We start from the raw sequence: 23,711 nt of genomic DNA, 5'->3' as shown, positions 1-23,711 counted from the left end.
GCAGGGCCTAGCAGGGTTACAGGACAGCGGCAGAGCACTCCATTGCCCAACCGGGAGAATACCCTGCGCAGGAGCGTATACTTAATTGCACCCCCCCTGTGTTCTCCGGTGCCATCACGGACTAACACTGTGCATCACTGCATAACGCTCGCCTTGTTACTCACTGTCTAAGGGCTCGTATCTGCCTCCACAACATTAAGAGGGACTAATGTCTACCTCACGAAACAAAAACAGGGGTGCAACAATCATGGACTCGTTCTCAGGGGCTAAACCTAAACAGTCCAGCCAATATGAGATCCCCACACAGACGGAACCCCCTGCAACAGTTGACGACCCCAGCAACGCCCAAGTGCTGCAGGCCATTGCTACACTCCAAACGTGCATGGAGACCAGGATAGATGAACTTAAGGTAGACATGCAGCTCATCCGCCAAGATGCCCGCAACCTAGCGGAAAGAATAAACACGGTGGAAATAAAACTGCAGGACACCACAGACACTGCCAAGGACTTAAAGCACAAAGTTATCGCACTTGAGAAACAAGTGGCTCATCTCGAGGCGAGGTCTGAGGAAGCAGAGGGAAGGGCCCGCCGCAGTAACATCCGAGTCCTTGGCGTTCCGGAAGGGATGGAAGGTACCGACCCCACGGAATTCATTGAATCCCTATTAATACAAGAGGTGGGAGCTGGCAAGCTTACACAGGGATTCTCCGTCGAGAGAGCCCACCGCTCCCTACAAAAACGACCCCCACCGGGATCACACCCACGCCCGATGATAGCCAAGATTTTAAACTTTCGCGATAGAGAGACGATCCTCAAATTCTCGAGGGACGGAGGCGAGATCAGACGCAATGACTCCAAGATCGTTATCTACCCAGATTATACCCCACAAGTGCAGCGTGCCAGGAACTCATTTATACCTGTCAAAGCCCAACTGCGGAAGCTGGATCTCAAATACATGCTCCTGTACCCCTCGCGCCTTAAGATACTATACAAAGGCAAAGCTGTCTTCATGGAGACTCCGGCAGCAGCCACTATGTGGATGGAGCACAATAATTTGGCTGAGGGAGAGGATCACGCCCTGACGCCCAACGGCTGATCACGAACAGATCTCTTTGCTGTAATGATCAATTGGTTCTTTCAAGGACGGGAGCTATAAGGACTACCCATGGACATTGTCACAACCCACCCCACCCCAAGCATGGCTGGCCTATGGCCAACACCACATCCGCACCTCACGGCCCGGATCGGCCTATGGGTAGCGGAAGCCCCCGAGCGTTGTCCTCCCAGAACGACTGCTGGGGGCAACACACAGTTATCTTTCATATTCGATCCACCTGTTCGAGTGGAAGTTAAATTTGTTCATAAGTCTCCGTTTAATATATCAACACAACAATCATGGGCAACAGGAAGATTACAATGCGCATTGCTGACGGCCGACCCAGGGGGCATTTGTTCAGCACACGAAGCTGGCTTGAAGACGGTTGAGACCACCATGAGTTCAGCGCTCCAACTCCTCTGCCACCATCATGTCTACACGCCTTAAGATCGCCACTTGGAATGTGAGAGGTTTGGGTACCTACTTACGCCGCAACAGAGTTAAATCCTTTCTACACAGGAAGAAGATAGGGCTGGCCCTATTACAAGAAACCCACTTAACCAAGGAATCCACCGCGACGCTCCAATCATACTGGGGTGGACAGGGGTTCGGGTCCGCCTATTCTAAATTCGCAAGAGGGGTGTTCACTTGGATCAGCCCTCACATCCCCTTCCAGCTCAAAAAAGCCGAACAGGACCCGGAAGGAAGGTACGTGATACTCTGGGGCCACATCGAACAAACTGAGGTATGCATTGTCAATTCATACCTCCCCAACAACAATATCCCCGCGCACCTTGCTATGTTGTACACAAAGATTACACTGTATAGAGACACATTCTTTATCTGGGGAGGCGATTTTAATTGCGTCAGTGACTCAGTGCTTGACAGATCTGCTCCTCCCTTGGGGGGCCCGTCGACCGCTACCACCGCCATGAATGTCATGCTGAACCGCCTAGACCTGGTAGACATCTGGCGGGAGCAACACCCAGGGGATCGAGGCTATTCCTTCTACTCCTCGCCACATAATCTTCACACCAGAATTGACTACCTCTTTACTGGCAGAGAAAGCTTTCCCCAGATTGCTTCTTCCAATTATTTGGGCCGTACCATCTCTGATCACTCCCCCCTGGTAATTGAATGGAACATTACGGGCCCCAGACCTCCTATACCTACATGGAGGATGCCCACCGAGGCACTTAAAGATTCGGAGTTCAGGGAAGATCTCAGGGAATCCCTAGAGGACTACATTCGTGAGAATAAAGACAGCGTTGACCACCTAAGCACAGTCTGGGATGCTCTCAAAGTGGTTGTAAGGGGAGAGGTCATAGCAAAGGCTGGAGGAATGAGAAAACGCCTAAGATCTGAACTTGAATTACTAGAGACTGAAATAGAACAGCTAGAATCCAACACCCTGGACCCCCAACCGCAGGAAGACAGGCTTGCCAGTACAAGGGCCACCTGCAAGGAAGCTTGGGACAGACTGGCCAAATTTGATTATATCACCAGAACCAATAAAGCACACGCCCACGCTGATAAACCTGGTAGACTGCTCGCCTGGCTGTGTAGGAAAGAACACCCTAAACATCCGACTACAGCCTTAAGAGATGCTGATGGCACATTACATCGGACCCAACATGGGATTAACGACACTTTCGGGCAGTTTTATGCCCAACTATACTCCCATAATGACGTGGTGCCCCCTGAGGAAATTTCAAACACCTTGGATGAAATTGGCCTGCCCCTACTCCCGCCGTCACATAAGGAGGCTTTGGATGCTGATATCACCATAGATGACATAACCGATGCCATCAAGTCTCTGGCCACTTGTAAGGCCCCGGGCAGTGATGGGCTACCTGCCGAATTTTACAAAACCTACGAGCCGGAATTGACTCCGCTGCTGCACGAGGTGTTCCTAGAGGCCTACGAGACGGGTATCCTGCCTGGGAGCATGCGTGAGACTTTGGTGGTTCCGCTCCTCAAGCCAGGTAAACCTGCAGATGACTGTGACTCCTATCGCCCTCTCGCGATGCTCAATTATGATGTCAAAATTCTTACAACCATTCTGGCTAAGCGGCTGTCCAGGGTGATCGGAGGAGTGGTGCACCCCGACCAGAGCGGCTTTGTGCCGGGCCGCAACACCACTGCCAACCTTCGTAGGCTACAACATGTATTATCACATTCCACTCATGTAGGGGAATCTTATGCCTTGCTCTCTTTGGACGCCATCAAGGCGTTCGATTCTATTTTCTGGGAATGGCTAATTGCGGTGCTCCGGGAGTTCGGCTTTGGAGAACGATTCGTTAGATGGATCACAGTTCTCTACACTAAACCACGAGCACGAGTAAAATCTGGCCGGCTCATCTCCACGGCATGGGACATACAAAGGGGCACGAGGCAGGGCTGCCCGCTCTCCCCTATGTTATATATACTTGGGCTCGAACCCATCGCCATCTTTTTTAGGAAACAGTTCTTCGATGCTGGTATAAGGCTAGACGGGGTGGACCACATAATTTCCCTGTATGCAGATGATGTCCTCCTTTATGTGAGGGACCCGCAGTTGAATGTCCCGACCATGCTGGAGGTCCTCGGCAACTTTGCCAAGGTATCAGGCATACACTTCAGCAGACATAAGTCTTGTCTGTTTCCGTTAGGCGCCCTCCAAAACACACACGTCGATGACCTCCCCTTGCTGGGTATAAGTTGGCGCCCCATCACGTTCCGCTATCTGGGCATTAATATTTATCACACGCCTGAACTTATGCACGTCAACAACACGGCAGCGGCGCTGCCTCCCTTGCGCAGGTCGATTAAGTTTTGGGCTCGCCTCCCCCTATCCATGATGGGCAGGGCTTCCATCATCAAGATGATTGTTCTCCCCAGATTTCTTTATGGTTTCCAAAACATTTTTTATTATATTAGGACACCCTTCTTTCGCCTTTTGGGGAAGATACTTAAAGACTTCCTGTGGGGAATTAGTAGGCACAAATTTGCATTATCCACGCTGACCCTACCCTATGAGCAGGGAGGCATTCGGCTCCCTGATCTGGAGCGATACTACCTGGCTGCCCAACTAAGCTTCGTGGCTAAATGGCTAGCTGATGAAGACACCCCCGAAACAGCGCTTTTACAACGCTCAATTGCTCCGATCCGGCTAAACGAACTCATCTGGGCCCCTCAATGTCTTGTGGATGGGATCCCATATTTAGCTACCCTGGGTCGTCAGATATGGCAAAGGGTTAAAATTCTTCTCCACTTGAAACATAGATATACTCCGGACACACCGCTCCTGGCCGACCTGTGTCAGAACTCTGTAGACCTTGCTTCCATTAGATACTGGGAAAGGCTGGGAGTGTACACTTGGGGGGATCTATATAACGAGGGCTCCTTCCGGGATTTCTCCTCCTTGCAGTCAGTAGATGGCGTCCCGGCTGGCCAATTCCTTTGGTACTTAAAGATCCGTAAATTTGCTCGGACCAAATGGGACGCGTGGCCAGAAGAACCTGAAACTGACCCCTTCATAACACTCCTATATAGTTTGGGAGATGGATGGAGGCCTGTGTCCCGTATATACAGCCACCTAATCGATAGGCCCAATCCCCGCAGTCAGGATCTCAAACTCAAATGGGAAGGAGACTTGGGGCATGAATTGTCTGAAGCAGAATGGGGCAGAGCACTAGCGTTTCCCAACGTGGTATCTAGAAACTCTAGATTTAAATTGATTCAGCTTAATATGTTATATCGCTCGTACCTGACACCACTTAGAATAGCCAAAATATATGGGCTACCCCAACATAACTGCCCTTGGTGCGGCAGAGATGAAGCAAATCTTTTACACATGTTCTGGGGATGTGTCCAGGTCCGGCAACTCTGGGCGAAGGTGGAACTCCTCTGTAGCGAGGCAGGCATGACCAGATATGAGTGGACCCCAAAGGAGTGCCTTCTCGGAACGTATCCCAGACTGGCCAAGTTCAAACACTCAGTTAAGCTCATGGACCTAGTATGCATTCTGGTCAAAAGGACCATTGCTATGGCCTGGAAGCGACCTGGAGGCCCACGATACCAGGTATGGCGTAACGAACTGGAGCGCTGGATAGGGGCAGAAACCTCTGCTTGGGAGGATGGGGTCACCACATCCCCCGAAGACACGAGCTTGGCACTTTCTGCCTGGAAAACTCTCACCTGGGCCTTACTTAACCCCCCCAATGACGATAAACCCCCTTGAGTAACTTGCCACTATCGAAACATGCTATCTGACACAGAACATTTGCGCAGTCCATAACTTGAACTTATTTGTTGCCTGATCTTCCTACGTTGCTTACGCCACTGACCATACGGAGACTTGTTAATGTTGTTTACGTTTTGTTGTTTCTGTTTAATTGTTAATTTCTATTTGGCCTATCTTGATTAATCCTGACTTATACCAATGTGATCGCACAATGTTACGATGCAACTGTCTCTTATATAAATGCCAATAAAGAAATTTGAAAATAAAATAAATGAGAGAGAGGCCAGAAGAGATAGAGAGCCTGCAGACCAGGTATTCAAAGGAGGAGTGGAGGAGTAATGCTGCATTGGAATGATAGAAGCAGGGATCCACTCTGGGAAAATCAAGGCTACACCCCCACCGGGTTCGGTGAGGATCTTGTAGCCATCGGGAAGGGGAGTGTCGAAACTCGTGACAGAGCTGGCCGTGAACCAAATCTCGGTGAGACAGAGTACATCCAAATCAAGCTTTTCAAGGAGTCGGCAGATGTCAGAGGAATATTTGACAGCTGTACAAGAGTTCAGAGTAGTGATGTCGAGCAGGTTTCCACATTTGAAGGACTTCCGGGGAGGGGTACAGGCCAGAGGTACACCCTGTGGAAGTGTTGGAGGTGCCTAAGGATGGGCTGAGGAGGACGGAAGAGAAGGCAGGGTAGTCTGAGAGGGAGAAGAGATTGCCAGAGGGGTGGCAGAGGGAAGGCAACAGGGAGGCCAGAGAAGCAGGGGGTGCCAAAGAGGTGGCAGAGGAAGTAGGCGGCAGAGGAGCCAGAGAGGGTTAAGAAGGGATAGCAGGAGAGGAAAGAAAGTTGGTAAGGCGCAGGAAGTGTCTATCAAAAAGGAGGAGATTGGCCTGAGGGCCCTGGACCAAGACGGTGCCATTTAAGTACACATTAGTGATGGTCTTAGAGGAGTGGAAGGGGGCCAGGAGGGCCTCCCACCGGGTGCCACCATTAATCGGAGAAGAGGAAAAAGGAGAGAGAACAGAGACCATATGGGGGTTCCATAGGCCTGGAGAGGGAACAAAAAGAGTATGTCAGTAAGGGTCTGTCTGTAGGAAGCACTGGTATAGGTATCAGCGATAGGGAAGCCTGGGTTGGAGACCAGGATGTTCCTTTTGAGCTTTTTCCTGCCAGACTTAGTGAGAGGGATAGGAAAGTCGATAGAAAAGGAGTTAGAAAAGATTGGTGAGACATAGAGCACCATAGGTAGTGCAGGGAGGAAAGAGGGGGTTAGGGAGAGGAGGGAGGGGAGGATACTCGGTGGGGGGCAGACAGGAGGGAGGCACGGGGGGCTCAAAAGGGAGGGGGCACAACAAATAACGCACCTACAAATCAGAAGCAGTACAGAACCATCAGAAAGAAAAGAGCACAACAGGGACCCTAGAAGTGGAGAATGCAGATGTAGTGCAGAACCGAGGCAAAGCACAACAGGCAACTTGGAAGTAAAGAATGTAGATGCAATACAGGACCAAAAGCAAAACACAGAGGTCATCAGGCAACCTAGAAGTGAAGAATGCAGGCTATTGCAATGTGATGCCACAAACCGTGGATAGCAACACAATATCAAGAACAGTAGAGAGCAAACACAAAGTCAATACAGTCAACAAAGCACATAACGCAACAGGAACCTAGAAGAAGAATGCAGGCAATGCAAAGTAATGCCAGAAAAACAGTGGAGAACGAGCCAGTGTCAGAATAGCACATAACAGATTGGAGAGGGAAGGGCTGAGATGCGAGACGAAGGAAGGGAAATGCATGAGGGGGGAATAGAACAGGATGCAGGACCTATAATGTGAGGGAGCGCAAGCGGCTAGAGAACAGGGGAGTGCACACAGCCAATTTGCGTGCCAAGTTTTGGGCTAAGTATTTGAGCACAGCACAATACAACACACCCCGATTCGACTTTCCTACAAGGGGAAAAAGGCTAGGTTTTCGAGCACAGCGCAATACAACATGCCCAGATTCGACTTTGCTAGAAGGGGAAAAAGGCTACGTTTTGGAGTACAGCACAATACAACACACCCAGATTCGAAACGCAAACCTGTTAGTCCTCATTGAAAACTAGGTAAATATGGCTCCCATGCGAAATGAAAAAAACTGGAGGTGCTGCTCTCAGCTCTCCTGGTTGCTTGGACCTCTGGCAGAATACGGAAGTTATTAACTGCATTTTGAGTGGCTAGGATGCACAACCCAAGTGCTAATCCACATTGTTCACTTTCAGCACTACATTGTTGTTAGAGAAACAAACATGTTCTGGGGGAGGTGAGGGTTTATAATCTGAGACATTGAAATACCGGAACCTCACTTTTTCCTTTGTAACCACTTTTTTGTAGGTCGTGTTTTTTCCAACCTCTGCTGAAACGTTCCAACAAACGTTTACCATTGTCTGTGACAACTGCCAGGTCCAGGATCTCACCATTGTAGGTATGTAAAGTACGTTGTAAGGAAGGAAGCAGGAGTCTCTAAATGTATTGTCGTCGAGATTGCTGATTAGGTGCACATGTTAACTGTCCTGAAGATGTAATTTTTTAGAATAATCAAAGACTACGGAAGACATATGCATGAGTGGTGTGACGGACTTAGTGACTGTTAAGACCTGATGTACAGAGTGTCTATTATTATGGAATTATAAACTTAAGAACTTTCTGTCATGCTTTGTGGATTTTACTTGATGTCATTTGCCATACAAACAATTTTCTATTCCATGAAAAAGGCACGTTTTCAGCGAGAAATTGAACCGTGGTGTCCTTTGAGCTATTTTGTTATTGTATGTTATTTTTCATTCCCACTGTAGTAGCGTCATACCTATCACTATGACATGCAAGCAAGAAAGCTATGATTTCATATGAACAGCTGACACTCGTCCAACAGACACACTGCAAAACCCAGACATTATTATTCCAACTGTGCTTCATGCCAAAAATCAAGACCTTCCAACCACGAACCAGCTTCACCATCCAGGCTCTGGTTTTATCTCATCTGTATGGAGGCCAGTCCCTTGTTAGCAGCCTTCCTGCCACCACCCTAGCACCTACTAGGAGCATCTGCCACGCTGCTGCCAGCTTCATCAAAGGTCTCTGCAAAAACGACAACCGTACGCCCACCGAATTCTATTGCTTGCCCATAGACGCATGCATCATCTTCAAAGCCTGCTACGTCATATACAAGACTGTCACTGTGTATGCTACCTCATATCTGGCACGTAAGCCACCATCTCTGGCTGTCAACAATTCAACAGAGGTCAGGACCTTCCCAGGCTAGTGCAGCAGTAATGCACAAAATGAAGTACGCATTCTTGGTCTTTGCCCCCAGACTGTGAAACCATATACCCATCAACAGCAGACCTTCCTTTACTCATATGACATTCCAAAGATAAATAAAGATTCACCTCTTCACGGAGCACTTTCTTCACACCTCATAAGATATTCTTGAACCCAGACAGTAAACTTTCTCTCTTGATGATCACCTTTTACTGCTCACCCCTCCCCAACTTTTCAGCACTGTTACCTATCGCATGTTCCCCACTAACTGTGAGGGAGTAATTTTCTAAGAGCGTACTAATCAAGTGTAAAATGAAGGTGCAAATGATTTACACTCCGCTTTTAAGTATGGTGCAGTCAATCGCAGGCCCATAGCTGCATCTACATCGGGAGAGGTAGGCAGGAGCCTCCTCTCCAGCGCCACGAGGCTTGCCCAGCACATGGGGTTCTGCAGGTACCTCTCTACACTGCAGCAGCGAGCCGTGGCATCTATCCGCAAAATGCGGCCGACCATGATCTAAAATCTTCTTGTGCACCCTGCAAGGCAGCCGTGCAAGAATCAGGGCTAATACATCCCTCGTTGTCCCTGCCCGACCTATTTTGTCCAACACCGCCATTGCTCCCAACGTGGTCAATGGCCGCCACGTCCATCACAGTACTTTCGACTGCATCTGCCTGACCAGCCTGTTCCTCATCCAGATTGGCTGCCACGTTCTACTTCCGCCCACCACCACCACTGATAGGTGGAAGCCGGAGCCCGGAAGTTCCCCGCAGAAGGGCCACGCAAAAGGGCCTGTCCTATGCCTGTCGTATGCATGCCGTAAATGCCGTTGGCCGGGTCCTCTGCCCGAATCCATAACTGACCTTAACCTGTGAGTACTGTGCCCCCTAGACTCTATTTGACTGTTCACGGCTATAACGGCCGACCTGTATTATTCAGGCGCCCCATAGCCCTTGTGTATACAAGCAACTGTACGCTATCTGACACAGCGGCACCTTGCCTACCTATGTTTTGCCTTAGTTGCTGTACGTCCCTCTGACTAGGCTAAGCTTGCAATACCACATGCTGCTTTCTGTAACACATGCCACATCGTACTATGTCTTCTACTGCCATCTATGCCATTTAACCAATTGTTTACATGCTGCCTGATAAACGTTATGCTCCCTCATTTAAGCACTGCTTAAAACCTCTCATGGTCGGCTATCTATGTTATATGTGCTTATATTGCTAGTCCAGACATATGGAAGATCTATCCCCTCTCTCCTTCGCACAATAATTAATGCTGCAGTCGGTAGCTTGCTGCCTAGTCATTAGCAACCTGGAACTATGTACATAGGGCGCCTTAGTCTGCTAGGCAAAAATATATTCATCCGGATAGTGGTATCAGCCTACCAGTACTGTTATTCAAACTGCATTTAGCTTGATAGTTGTATCTAGCCCCCTATATCCTGCTAATCTAATACGATCTCTGCACAATAGTTGGATTTGACTTATGTGTACCATATGACTCAAAATTGCACTTAGCTACATAATTGCATTTGGCCTAGGTGTACCCTGTGACCTGTGACTTAAAATTGCATTTAGCTTGTTAGTTGCATCTCAAATATGTGTACCCTGTGACTTAAAACTGCATTTAGCTTGTTAGTTGCATCTCAAATATGTGTACCCTGTGACTTAGAACTGCATTTAGCTTGTTAGTTGCATCTCACGTTTGTGTACCCTCTGATTTAAAACTGCATTTAGCTTATTAGTTGCATCTCACCTATGTGCATCACATTTATGTGCACCCTGTGACTTAAAATTGCATTTAGCTTGGTAGTTGCATCTCACATATGACTCACCACCATCTTCTACTTTTCACATTGACAACTAACCTAATTACGGCCCAGACCATACTCGCCCCTTCTGTGCCCACGAGAAACAAAAAACTTATGACAACCGAAAAACTGCTGCCTCTTATAATTCCAAAACTCAATCTGGCCTCAGACGACATGGACCCTAACTCACTAGTTGAACAATATAACAAAGCCATGAACTCAGCCCTTGACCAGATCGCTCTGCTTAAACTAAGAAGCAGTAAACCTAAAAAACATCTTAATTTTTGGTACACTCCCCATCTAAAAAACCTCAGGCTAATCAAAAGAAAATGTGAAACGGCTTGGAGACTCTCCCTGTCAGCTGAAAATAAACTCAACCTAACCAAGGCATCTACCCACTACAAGAAGGACATTCTATTAGCCAAACAGGAAACCTATAACAGAATCTCTCAATCTAAATCCAGTGTCAAATATTATTTTGAAGGAATTAGAATCGCCCATTGTACCACAGGAACACTGTACCAAAGACAAACAAAAGTGCTCCAGCATCCAACATGCCCTAACAAATAAAGTGGCCAACCTACAAACCAAAATTGTGCTTATGAAAGCCTCCCTAATGCCCCAAACCTCACAGAGTACAGACCCTGTCCAACATCCTAAGCAAGAAGCACGCTTCAGTTTCTCCAAAGTATCGATTATCGAGGTGGAAAAGGTTATATTGGGACTTAAACCGTCCAACTGCAAAGGTGACCAATGCCCGGCACAACTCATCAAAGATGCTGCGGGAGAACTTTCCCCTTTTATAACTAAACTTATTAACTCCTCATTTGAAGGACTCTTGGGTATTGCCACTATTAAAGAAGCAAACCCTTGACCCGGTCGTTCCCACAAACTTCAGGCCTATCACAACCGTGCCATTTCTTCTAAAAATTTTGGACAAAGTGGCATATAGTCAAATACAGAATTTCCTCGAATCTAACCGTCTACTTGGATCCCGGCAATCAAGATTCCGCCCACAACATGGCACGGAGACGGCCCTAATTGATCTTAAGGCCCAAATAGATGAGTACAGAGATCAAGGCAAAGCTGCCCTACTCCTCCTGCTAGACCTCTCGGCTGCTTTCAACTTGGTCGACTACTCAGTTCTATGCAGCCACTTAGATTCCACTGCCCATTTCTCGGAGGATGCCTTAATCGGTGCTTCCTGAGCAACCGGACCATGAGTCTTCTCTCCATCGGCCTCAGCTGACCCGATCCCTATAACCTGTGGTGTACCACAGGGATCCTGCGTGTCACCCCCTCTATACAATGTATTCACTAAGCCCCTCTAAGACGAAATGGACCATCTGGGTATCACCTACACTAACTATGCAGATGATACCCAGATCCTCCTTCCGCTTTCAGGAGATTACGCCGTGGACTTGGCCTTGGTGAATAGAATCTACAGTATCGTTCAGGCATGGATGGTCACTCATGGGTTATGCCTGAACGACGAAAAACCAAGCTCATTATTTTAGGTACCCCAACTCGCATCTCCAAACTGAGCCCTGATTACGCTAACTTCACTATCAATGGCAATAATATAAAAGTAGCTAAGGAAGTAAAGACCTTAGGCTTTTACTTAGATGCTACCTTGAACTTTTCTAAACAAGTCAACTCCCTAGCCTCTGCCACTGCATACACATGCAAACTCATCAGAGCTAGTAAAGGATTCCTTTCCACAGATGGCTGCCTTACGCTGGCCAGGGCCCTCATACTCTCCAAATTGGATTACTGTAACGCACTCTATATTGGAGCTAATAAAGATATTATCCATAAAATACAGGTTCTCCAGAACAACCCCCTAGGAGCAGCTCTTAAAATTAACAGAAATGAACACATATCCTCGCTAAGAAGAGAACACAAGTGGCTATCCACTTTTGACAAAATTCAATTTAAGATTGCCTCTCTCACACAGAAGTGCCTTAACAATAACGCACCACCATGCCTCATGGATAGAATTTGCAAAAAAAACTCTCCCCGACATACAAGAATAGCCAACCTGAAATGCCATGATTTAGACTCTCTACCATAGGAGGACACAGCTTCCCAGTCAAGGCTGCGCAATTATGGAACTCCTTACCACCTGGCATTAGAGAACCCCAACCCTTCTTTAAATTCAGACTGCATCTAACTAATTGGCTAAAAGAGAACGATACTTAATCACTCGGACCACAACTTTTCTACTGACTTCCCCCCTCTTTGTCCCTTGTATCGCCTTTGTGTCTACTGCTGTGAACTGCCGCTGGATGCATTATGTCCCTCCAACAATGTGCTACCTGACTATTTAACTCTGCTTTGCACGGAATCAATGTTATGATATGCAATTCTCTGTTCTCTGTACTATGCCAAGCTCCTGTATATGTGTCATGTACAGTTTATACTCTTATCAAACGGCCTAGACCGTGTAAAAGGGCATCATACGCTTCTTACCACACGGTTAAGCTATATTCACATCACAAAAGAAGGTATACTGAAATGTGTCTAAGATCCTACGGGTTCCTATGGCAAAGGATATGTCAATTATCTCAAAATTCTCTTATAAACCTTAAAACCTCTTTTTATTAAACACATAGATACTGATACTCATAAAATGATCACATTACATAAAAATCCATGAGAAAAACATATAAAAACAGATTTTATACAAAAACAAGACACAAGAATATACACACGCTGTGGGTTAAGTCTTTTGAGTACTTGATCAACCCCATGTGAACCTACACATTGGAATTGTGATTATTTTCTATCACCTTGATAATATGATTATTGCCTAGACCCAACTTGCACAAGTTTCTGTCCCTAAACACACATATAGATGTAGGACATTCATCAGGGGTGTTTTGTTGCTTGTGTTCTATGCTGGTGATAGATTCTATTTTCCTATCACTTTTTTCTTTGCCAGGTGTGTTCGATGATTTGCGGACCCTGTGGGTGAAAGACAACCTATTAGGGTTTTCTTTGTATTCATTAGCACATATTTACTATCATTCAAGTCGTAACCCATACCAAGATAACATTCTGTGTTGGTTAAGATACATAGACGACATTTTCATCATTTGGAAAGGCAGTGTCGGGGGGGAAATTCTGCCGGGGTCGGCCGGACCGTCTGCAGACCTCCAGGCAGGGAGGCCCCAACTCCTCCCGTGTGTATCCCAGATGAGATGAGATAGAGTATGAGACGCACACAAGGAGCAAGGTGACTCTGCTGTTTATTAGACAAAACGGCAGGGATGGGTCAAGGAGCGCACGCGTTCGTCCTGACACACACTCAATCGTGGGGCTCGCAGGCCCTTTTTACTGTATTATGACGCGCTACTTGCGTCACTTCAGAAAGTTAACAAAAAACCTATTGCCACTCTTAATTGGGTGTTCGAGTGGTAGGGTTAGTATAGCACACATATAGAGAAAGATATTAGTGGACAAGGTGTAGTCAGGTGGTATATCTGGGTTGTCCCTACAATTAGATACATGAGAATTGTTACATGAAGACTCCTGAGGATTGGCTAAATGTGCTGGCGTCAGTGATAAGAGCCCCATGTTCTGATTGGTGCGCCCGTGAGCTTCCCAGCCTGGGACCACCGTCGTTCCCAGCTCTCGGTGTACCTGTAAATTGCAACAATGTTTCACTATGGGTACATGCAGACAATGTGAGGACTTATTCATAGCTAGACGGGGTACCGTTCCCACTGTTGCAGATGTTCATTGAGCCTTTCAAGTGTATCTGCCAGTGTCTCGTAGCGAGGGATCCAGACGCCTCTGTTCTCCCGGGTTTGGCATCTCGTCAGGTTCGGCTTGGTCACGTGGGGAGGGACCGTGAAAGAGGCATAATTCTGCACAATTAATATTGTTTTTCTACTGTGCGTCTGGTTTAATTTGTCGGTGTGACTTTAACGTTGGTGCGCGGAGTGCGAGGTTGCAACATCGTGCCTTTGATGATTTGCTCTTGGAACGTGGGTTTGCAACATTGCGACCTTGGCTGGTTGCTTCGCCAAGCTCATTCTGCAGGATCAGCAACTGACTCTTGCCTTGTTGATGTCCACGGGAGCTCTTGTTTGAGGCCTACTTGGGCCTGGTGCATAAGTTGTCCGTTTGGTGCACAGGTGCTTTAGGTTATAGGAGCATATAATTCCATAACCAGTATTGTCTTCATTATATTTCTCATGGTGGTAACTGGTTTCAAAGAGAAGCGTGAGCAAGCTAGTAAAAAGTTCATGACGCGTCTTGCGTTTCTGCATTCTGAAAGCCTATATAAAAATAATAAAGATGCACGTCCGTGAATATGCCTGTCGCCTACGTCATAGCACTGAGTATATTCTTCGTGTAGGTTGGTGTGGGAGTGTCCAGTGTGTATATTTGTACAGATGTGCTTCCCGTTGTCTAGGTCGTCATGGCATCTCTAACGACGTGTAGATTTTAGTCTAGTTGATCCGTGCCGCAGGTGTCGGCATGGCCAGTGCGGGCTGCTGGGCAAGCAGATGGACACATCCGTATGTTCCTGTACCAGGGTATCTGGTCGTCTGGTAAATGGACAAACGCTTCTCGTGGCGGGTGTTTGGGTCGTGACCCTCTAGGCCAAGCGCGAGAGGCGAAGGACGGGAGCCTGGTTTTCCATTCTCCCACTTCAGTCCCCCCTCTGGTCGACTTGTCGACCACAAACATATCCTTCTCGTTATCTCCTCTTACTCGCCATATCTTAGTTATTCCTCCGAGATGTCCATAGTGGTTTACATGATCTTCAAAGGACCAATACATATATTCACAGGTACCCCCAGGAGTACAGTATACCCATCTTCCTATGTAGCTCCTGGGGTTTCTTGGGTTCTCGGTCTTTACTGATGGTGGGTCTAGATGGTTGGTAATTATTTGGGTGCGCAGCTTCTCCCTTTCCTGTATTATTACACCTGTATGCTGGCCGTCATCTGCTGGCATCAAGGGGTGCATTCCCACCATTTCCAGCAACTCGTCAGTAGTGCGTGCCTTTCGTGCCTTCCAAAATCTAATTATGATCAGGGTAGCTCCAGCCAATATAGTACAGCCCACTATTATTTTCAGTCCATCTGACAGCCAGGATGGCATCCACGACCATAATAGTGAAAACCAGCTCTTATCCTTGTTCACACCGTTGCTTTCATCCGTCATTTTGGAGTGCATCTGAGCTAATTGCGAAACTGCTTCTGTCAGCGTACCATTGTCAGCATCATTGGCAGGTATGAACGTGCAGCATGATTGTCCTATCTTTGCACAAACTCCTCCTTCCATTGCTGTGAGAAGGTCCAATACATATCTGTTCTGTAGTGCTACCATCCTTACAGCTCGCAGCTCCTCTTTTATTGCGTTGAACCCATTTACTGTAGAATTGATGGTCATCATTAGTTCCCATCTAGTTATTTGGAGCCATTTTGCGTTTGCGTAAGCCTGTAATCCCGGGTGTATTATTGAGGAGAAGAACATTGCTGCTCTGCTAAATAGTCTGTGTTCTGGCGGTATTGATGTTAGTGCCGTTTCCGACCTTCCCCACAGGTAATTTCCTGTCAGCGGCTCTCCTTGTCTTTTTCTTCTATTTAGGACAGTGTCATTGCTGTTGGTCCTGTTCCCTTGCTCCTCCTGAAGTGGTGTAGATCTCTTTCTTCTCTTATCCCCTTCATTCATTCTAGGAAATTTCGCCACATCGACGTGCTTCTTAGGTACCACTAGTGATGGTACATTGACGTGTACCATTGTGCACACACCATTCCACAGGGGAGGCAGTGTATGGTATGCCTTTTCTCCACAGGCCCAATAATGGTCCATTATTACTGCTGTTCCCGCTCCCCCCTCAGGTAACTCCGTCACACTTGCGCAATTGGTGTTATATCCTACGTCCACCTCTCCTTTATGCTGGTAACATACCTTGGGCGCAGTCAACGGTAGTATCGTTATTGGGTCTTCATCTTCTTCTACCCACGTGAGCATTGGTACATACTTGATCCACGTCGTCCAACATCGGTGATTGTGTGTCTCGATGGTTGAGATAGTTTCTTTTGTTACCATGTTGCTGCCAATCACTCCTATCTCCCAGCTGTTATCCAGATACACCTTTCCTGTTATCGTCAGTAGCGGCCTCTCCCAGCATCCTTGTTTACCCGGAACTTCAGTGGCGTACCAATCACATGGTAGATACTGCAGTGTTACTTTCTGTGTTTCTCCTTTTGCAGGGCCACTTGTTATATATTTGAATGCTTCAGCATGTAAACTGGTCTTGTGATAACTCAAGTAGGTCTTGAGGAAGTTGTTTTCATATGGGTATGAGTCTCATGTTTTCCATGTCATGTGCACTACAGTTCCTTGGAATCTTCCTTTCGTCTGGAACAGTGCCAAGTATATTATGCACTGCGCTATCTTCTCATTTATTTCTGTGGCAACAAATGTTCGTGAAGCACTCATGGCGTATGGTATTAATGAGCAGACGTAGCAGCTATCCTCAGTTGTCTGCTTACCAATGCGGGTCATGTGTTGGTACCATATGTTGTTTGTGACGTGTGCTGAATCTTGTACATAATTATCAATACCTTTATTGTCTGAGTATGTGCTGCGTTTAACTCTATTTTTCTTTGGTGCAATGTTACTACTACCACCTGACGTAACACCTGTTGCAGCAAGGAACGGGGGTATATTAGGTTTGGGTGCAGCAACAAAATTGATAGCACAGCTATACTGCCATACAGAAGCAGCCAAAAATCCGGTGATCATCAAAATCCCTATTATTTTTATTACAATTGCTAATCTCACCGGCATTTTGCTCTTACCTTGCTGCAGTCCTGGCAGCTTATTCTTGCGACGTTAAAGTTGCCCGCCTAAAAATTCTCAGAAATGCTCGTTTTTAAATGTTAGTTTTGTTTTGTTTAAGCTCTCCCTATCAAATAGTCATTCAGTGCCCAGGCGAAGAGCTGCTCCCACGCTACTCTAAGTGATTGGTCTCTTAGGACCGGCAAGTATGGGCGGAGGTGGGGCATGTAATATTCTATGGCCAGGAGGAAGGCTGTGTAGTAAACACGTACCCTTCTTCTTTTTAGGTATGTTGGCCTTTTTATTTCGTATACAAATTGGTGTGACAATTCTTCTGGGTAGTTATCGTCTGGGAGTACCATCTACGCCTGGACAGTGGACTTTGTTAGTTAGCTTTCTACTTAACAATACAATAATACGCAGTTCCTGTATGTGCGAGAGAAAAAAGAGAACATTCACGTGTTTACATGTGTATTTGTGCGAGAGAACATTCAGTTTAAGTTGCCTTTATATAATAATACGCAGTTCCTGTATGTGTGAGAGAAAAAAGAGAACATTCACGTGTTTACATGTGTATTTGTGCGGCCAATGTCTTTCAGTTTAAGTTACAACTGTCCTTTGCAGTCAATGGGCGGGGGGGGGGTTTTTAGCGCTCAGATGGCGTAATTATTTTTACTCTTTGAACGTGTGACCATGGGGTGGGCAGTGTAGTGATCACCCCTTTCTTCGTCAGTTGTTGTCTCTGGGGTGGCTGGGTAGTGAGAAGGTAAGGGAACAATTGGGTCGTTGTCTGTGGTAGAACTTCCTTCCGCTGTCGGGGATGTTGTTGCTGTTGTTCCAATGGACCTGTCGTTGGCGCTGGGGCGGGTCTGCAGTTTGTATATCTTTACATCATGTAGATGGTTCCAGGCACGCTTGTCCTTTAGTTTTACTGCTCTTGTTGATACGTCTTCTACCAGATGTGGGCCGGTGAACCTTTTGTCGTTCCACCTTCTATTGAAATTGCGAAGTAGCACGTGGTCACCTTTGGCTAGTTTGCACAAGTTCTCTTTTTCTAATTCTGTACTGGCGCCTTCTTCTTTATCTCTGGTGGACCCGCCCCGCGTGCGCTCGAGCTGTTGAGACACAAACACAACACTAGTAATCAAAGACGACACATATTGATACATTTCATCACCTAGTATACTCGCTGAACTTTCGTGGTCAGTGAATGCCCTTGACGTTGGCGTTAGGGGAAGGCGCATTTGACGTCCAGTAACCACCTCGTGTGGGGTGAGGTGGTGGTCGGACCCTGGCCTGTTCCTCAGTTCGAACAAGGCTAACGGAAGGCAATACAACCAACTTTTCTTTGTTGTTTGTTGTATCTTTGCAATTGCCTCCTTCAATAAGCCATTTAGGCGTTCACATACACCGTTAGCCTGTGGGTGATATGCACATGCAAATTTGTGCTTTATGCTCAGCAGGGCTGTGATATGTTGGAACATTTCGTTTGCGAAATGTGGGCCGTTGTCTGATCTTAATACCTCGCACACTCCCCACCTGGGGAAGACCTCGCTTACTATGAATTTGGCTGCTCTAAATGCATCTGGGTGTGAACAGGGCCCTGCTTCAATCCACCTAGAAAATGGGCATACTACTACAATCATGTATCTATTACCTTGACATATGTTGATCATATCAACATAGTCAATGTGGAGGTGCCGAAAAGGTCCTTCTGGCCGGGGTATGGTACCTCTTATCACTTTTAGGGTATGACCGGCCGTAAACTGTTGGCATGTGAGACAATTGCTGATAAAATTTGACACATGAGAATTTAACTCGGGACAGAACCAATCATCTCTAATTCGTGCTGCAATTATTTCCTTGCCTGTATGGGCTGGGTGATGTAATTGGCTCAGGGCGGTATTTAAAAGTGCCAACGGTATTACAACTTTCCCAGTACCACTCTGGCGCCATAGTGCGTCGGTTGGTGACATTGTACATCCTCTTTTTACCCATATTTCCTTTTCGGCCATTGGTGCTGCTGCTTGTAATTCCATAATCTGTGTGGCTGGGAGATGGGTATACCCTTCTCTTATTAACATCTCCCTAGCCATTCCCCTCCCTCTCCCTCTCTGTGAGTCTGTGGGGTTCCATATCTCACCAAAGTATGCAGCATATTTCGCATGTGCGTCTGCTGCTGCATTCCCTTTTGAGACGTGGTCTTCACCATTGGTGTGTGCGGTGCATTTTACTAGGGCTAGCTCTTGGGGGTCGTTTATTACTTCAATTAATTCAGCCAACAAGAGGGCATGTTGCACTGGAGTGCCATCAGCTCTCCTAAACCCTCTTCTCCTCCATTTTGATAGCCCTGAGTGGACAGTGGATGTAACATATGCACTGTCGGAATATATTGTTACACGTTTGTTAAAACTTTCTTTCAATGCCAATATTAGTGCAACTAGTTCAGCGGCTTGAGCAGAGTAATGCTGTGGTAACTGTACACATTTCATAGCCACACACACCGGAGCCTCCATCATTTTTACCACTGCTGCCCCAGTTCTCCGTATCCCATCTCCTTGATCAATAGTTGATGACCCATCAATAAACAAAAGCTCACCTCCCTCTAGTGCATTCTCTTCAACTTTTCTAGTACATGAATATATTTCATTTAGTTGGGTGCAGTCGTGGGCGTAATCTCCCTCCTCAATTATTTCTGCTAGAAATCTTGCAGGGTTAACAGTGCTACATCTAACAATCGCTAGTTCAGCCCTAGACAAAATGATCTCATAACCTGATGCCCTTTGTGTCGTTAGTGTGGACTTGGGTTTATTCAATATTGCAAATAGTGCATGTTCCACAAACAGTGTAGTTGGACACCCCATGGTTATTGCTGATGCCTTTTCTACTGCAAAAGCAGCTGCAGCGAGGCCTTGTTCGCAAGGGAAGTGGCCTAACATCACGGGGTCTAAGTGACCGCTATAAAATGCTACTGGTTTATAGCCCATGCTTGTTTTTTGGGCCAATACTGCTTTCATTACTGCTGAGTCGCAATGTGAAAATATAAAAAAGCGTCGCTCATAGTCTGGGGATGCCAGTACTGGAGCTGTTGATATCGCGTCCTTCAATTCGTCAAATGCCTCCCTCATTTCCATAGTCCACCCCAACTTTTTCTCCCCTTTATTTGCTTCCTTCAAACCCTCAAGCAGGGGTCCTATGTATGAGCTGTAATCAAATACCCATGCTCTACAGTAGTTGCATAACCCCAGAAATTGCTGCAGTTCTCTCACAGTCTGTGGCATGGGAGTGCTTGAGATGGCCTGTGCTCTTTGTGGTGCAATCTTTCTTCCATGTTGGGATATCAGTTGGCCAATGTAGAGTACCTGTTCCTGACAGTATTGTATTTTTTCCATGTCTACCTTATACCCCTTTTCAGCCAATATAGTCAACATTTTTAACGAGTCCTCTCTGCATTTACTTTCGTTTATACTGCAAATTATTATGTCATCCACATATTGTAACACTGTGCTTTCCACCTCAACGTTACCCAAATCCATCTGTATTACTCTATTGAAAATTGAGGGTGATTCACAATACCCTTGTGGTAACCTGGTATGTTTCCATTTAGTATTTCGGTAAGTGAAACTTGTTAAATCTTGTGAGTCGGGGTGTAATGGTATTGAGAAAAATGCATTTTTAAGATCTATTACTGTAAATCGTGATGCCTCTGCTGGAATGCCACACAATATTGTGGCCGGGTTTGCTGTTACTGGATATTCTGCTTCCACTATGTTGTTCAATGGCCTTAGGTCCTGTATGAAGCGCCAAGACCCCCCTTTAGCCTTGCGCACTGGGTACACAGCCGTGTTACATGGTGATTCTGAGGGGACCAATATGCCATTGTTTATAAGGGCCGTTATAGTTTCATATATGCCCTCATCTGCCTCTTTTGACAATGGGTACTGTTTTACTCTTGGTAGTATTGCACCTTTTTTCAATTTTATCCGTACACCCCCTATGCTTTTAATGCATCCTACGTCATAAGGGCTAATGGTCCATAATGATTTGGGCACCTTTGACATATCCTCCTTAAAGAAAGGGACTGGGGTGCATGCAGGTGCCTCAAGTGCCATAGCAATTTTCTGCGCTATTTGTTTGTGAGCCACTCGTAACCATATTTCTACACTCATCATGAACACCATTTCCCCCTCCTCCTTTTCTTCTGAAAACAGTTCCTCATCTGACACCTTGGTCAACCTACATCCTTCTGCTAGTGCTATCACTGCCCTCCATGCTCTTCCTTCTTTGTCTTGGGCGTGCACAGCAATATACTCAGCTGTTGTAATAATGCTTTCAATGTCTATTGCAAACACCTTTCCTTCTTGTTCATTAACAGGTGTTTCTGGTCGGAACAGATAAGCTGCTGGCCTCCTCCATATTTTCCCTTCTATCCCTGGCATCCATGCAAATGCCATGTCTGTTCCATACTGGAATATCTCGCCATCTACTGGTTCCGCCCTAATTGCTGTCTGCCCACAGTATGCTTGCATAATCTGTCGTGCTGCTAGCATGTTAATCCCTGGAGTAGAGCAAATTATACCATCCTCTGTAAAGGAGATTGTCATATTTAACCTATTCATTATGTCCCTCCCCAGTATATTTACTGGTGAGGCACTATAATACAAGAGTGGAACTGACAGATCGTAATCTCCGATAGATAAGGGAACGTTATCAGTAAAAGGAACCAATCCTTTAGCCCCAGAAAATCCTTGGGTGTTCATGGCTTCGCCTGACATCTTAAATTTACCTTCCCTTATGCAAGACCGGGTTGCCCCGGTGTCAACAAGGAATGATAACTTTTTGTCACCTATCGTTACCTCTATGCGTGGCTCCTCCGCACTATTAGGTGTTACTGACAGGATGGGACACACCAAGGCCGTCTGTGGGCTGTCCTATTGGGGGTACAATGATTGGCCATTTCCTGTGTAAGGGTTGTGTCCCAATACCGTCACCCTACCCAATTGCGTTTGTTCAGTTTGGGGTTGTTGTGTTATCACTACTTGTTGTTGTGGCAGTGGCTGTTGTTGTGTTAATTGCTGTTGCTGCAGTGGCTGTTGTTGTGTTAATTGCTGTTGTTGTATGCCCTGCTGTTCTTGTGGTGGCCTAGGTTGTGCCTGCTCATTCCATGCTGGTGTTCCTGGCCTGACCCTACACGTGCGTGACATGTGTCCTAGTAGTCCACAACTCCAACACACGGGTGGTTCTCTGTTTTGCCATGGGAAGCTCCCTGTGTTGTCCTGGTATACCGGTTGCCCTGTGGGGTAGGAACTTCCAACTCCCCCCACCTGCTGTTGGGTATTATATCCGTATCCTCTCCCTCTCATAAATCCTCCTCTCCCCCTGTTATAACCATAATACCCAGCTCCTTGCATTGGGTACCCTCCTCCCACGTTTGGTGCGTGTAATTGTAGTGGCGGCATTTGCTGTATTATACTTTGTGGAGGTGCTATTGGAGCTGGATCTTGTGCAGCCACTACTTGTGTGGGGCTTTGGGCCATTGGTGTGGGCGCAGTTATTAGTGCCCCTTCCATTGTGTATTTAGTTAGTTTTTTCTGTACTAGTTTGGCCTCTTCTGTTTTCCTGTCCTCTTCCTTTTGTTTCATTTTTCCTTGCCATATCCTGCAGTGATGTACTATTGTCAGCTGTATTTCAGGCCATGGTTTTACTTCCATTCCCACTACTTTCTTTAGTTGTTTCTGAACTCCTTCTGGGAGCCCTTGTACTAGTATATGATAAAATATGGCTGGTGTTTTATCCCATTGTTCTCTAGTTTCCATGCGCCACTTCTCTTTAATATCCTGTATATAATCAACAGGATCCTCATTCTCACGCATCTTACGGGAAGTAATTGCTCCTATGTCTGATGTGTCTGGGTACTGTACTCTCAGTGCCTGCCATAGCGCATGTCTGCAGTTTGCAAATGGCGCCCCATCATGCGATGTGTTCGTTATTGTTATCCCATGGAATCCCGCTCTCTTCCAGATGTCGTCCGCTCTATCCCCTAATATTGATATTAACAGGCCTTTCACATCTCCTACTGCTAGTTTCTGCCCTGCGGTGTGTTTTTCCATTTCATATATCCACTTACCCGCACCTCCACTTAGTGATGGGAGCCTACATTTTATATTTTCTTTATCCGTATGCTTCCATGGTACATACTGCGGTCTAACCCCTCCTCTCTCCAACAGTGGCGTTAAGTTGTGCCTTGTGTCACCCTTTATGTTCCATAATATTGAGTCCTCACACCCCTCCTCTTCCCCCGTTTCCTTTACCACTTCAAATTCTTCCTTACTACCCCTCCTCCTACCTACCTCTCCGTCCCTTCCCCTTGTTTCGTCATCTCCTGTGTTTAATATGGGTATGTTTATCTGTCTGTCTTGCCTGCGGCTAGGGAGGTCTCTAAGCCGGCATGCATAGGGAGTCACTTCG

At 46.6% G+C, this 23,711-nt stretch overlaps 1 protein-coding gene across 2 annotated transcripts in view; it reads left to right on the top strand.

The window, feature by feature from the left end:
* The window catches only part of DLEC1 (DLEC1 cilia and flagella associated protein), a 1,790,999-nt gene that overhangs the window by 655,065 nt on the left and 1,112,223 nt on the right, over positions 1–23,711 (top strand). For both annotated transcript variants that reach the window (XM_069647686.1, XM_069647685.1), the window contains exon 13: positions 7,692–7,782. In XM_069647686.1, coding sequence (XP_069503787.1) covers positions 7,692–7,782 — 91 coding nt within the window. The remainder of the gene's footprint in view (positions 1–7,691; positions 7,783–23,711) is intronic.

The sequence above is a fragment of the Ambystoma mexicanum genome, chromosome 2q (assembly GCF_040938575.1).
Source record: "Ambystoma mexicanum isolate Mex_15411 chromosome 2q, UKY_AmexF1_1, whole genome shotgun sequence".
Lineage (NCBI taxonomy): Eukaryota > Metazoa > Chordata > Amphibia > Caudata > Ambystomatidae > Ambystoma > Ambystoma mexicanum.
Note: the sequence above shows the minus strand (reverse complement) of the source record. Positions and strands in the feature narration are given on the sequence as shown.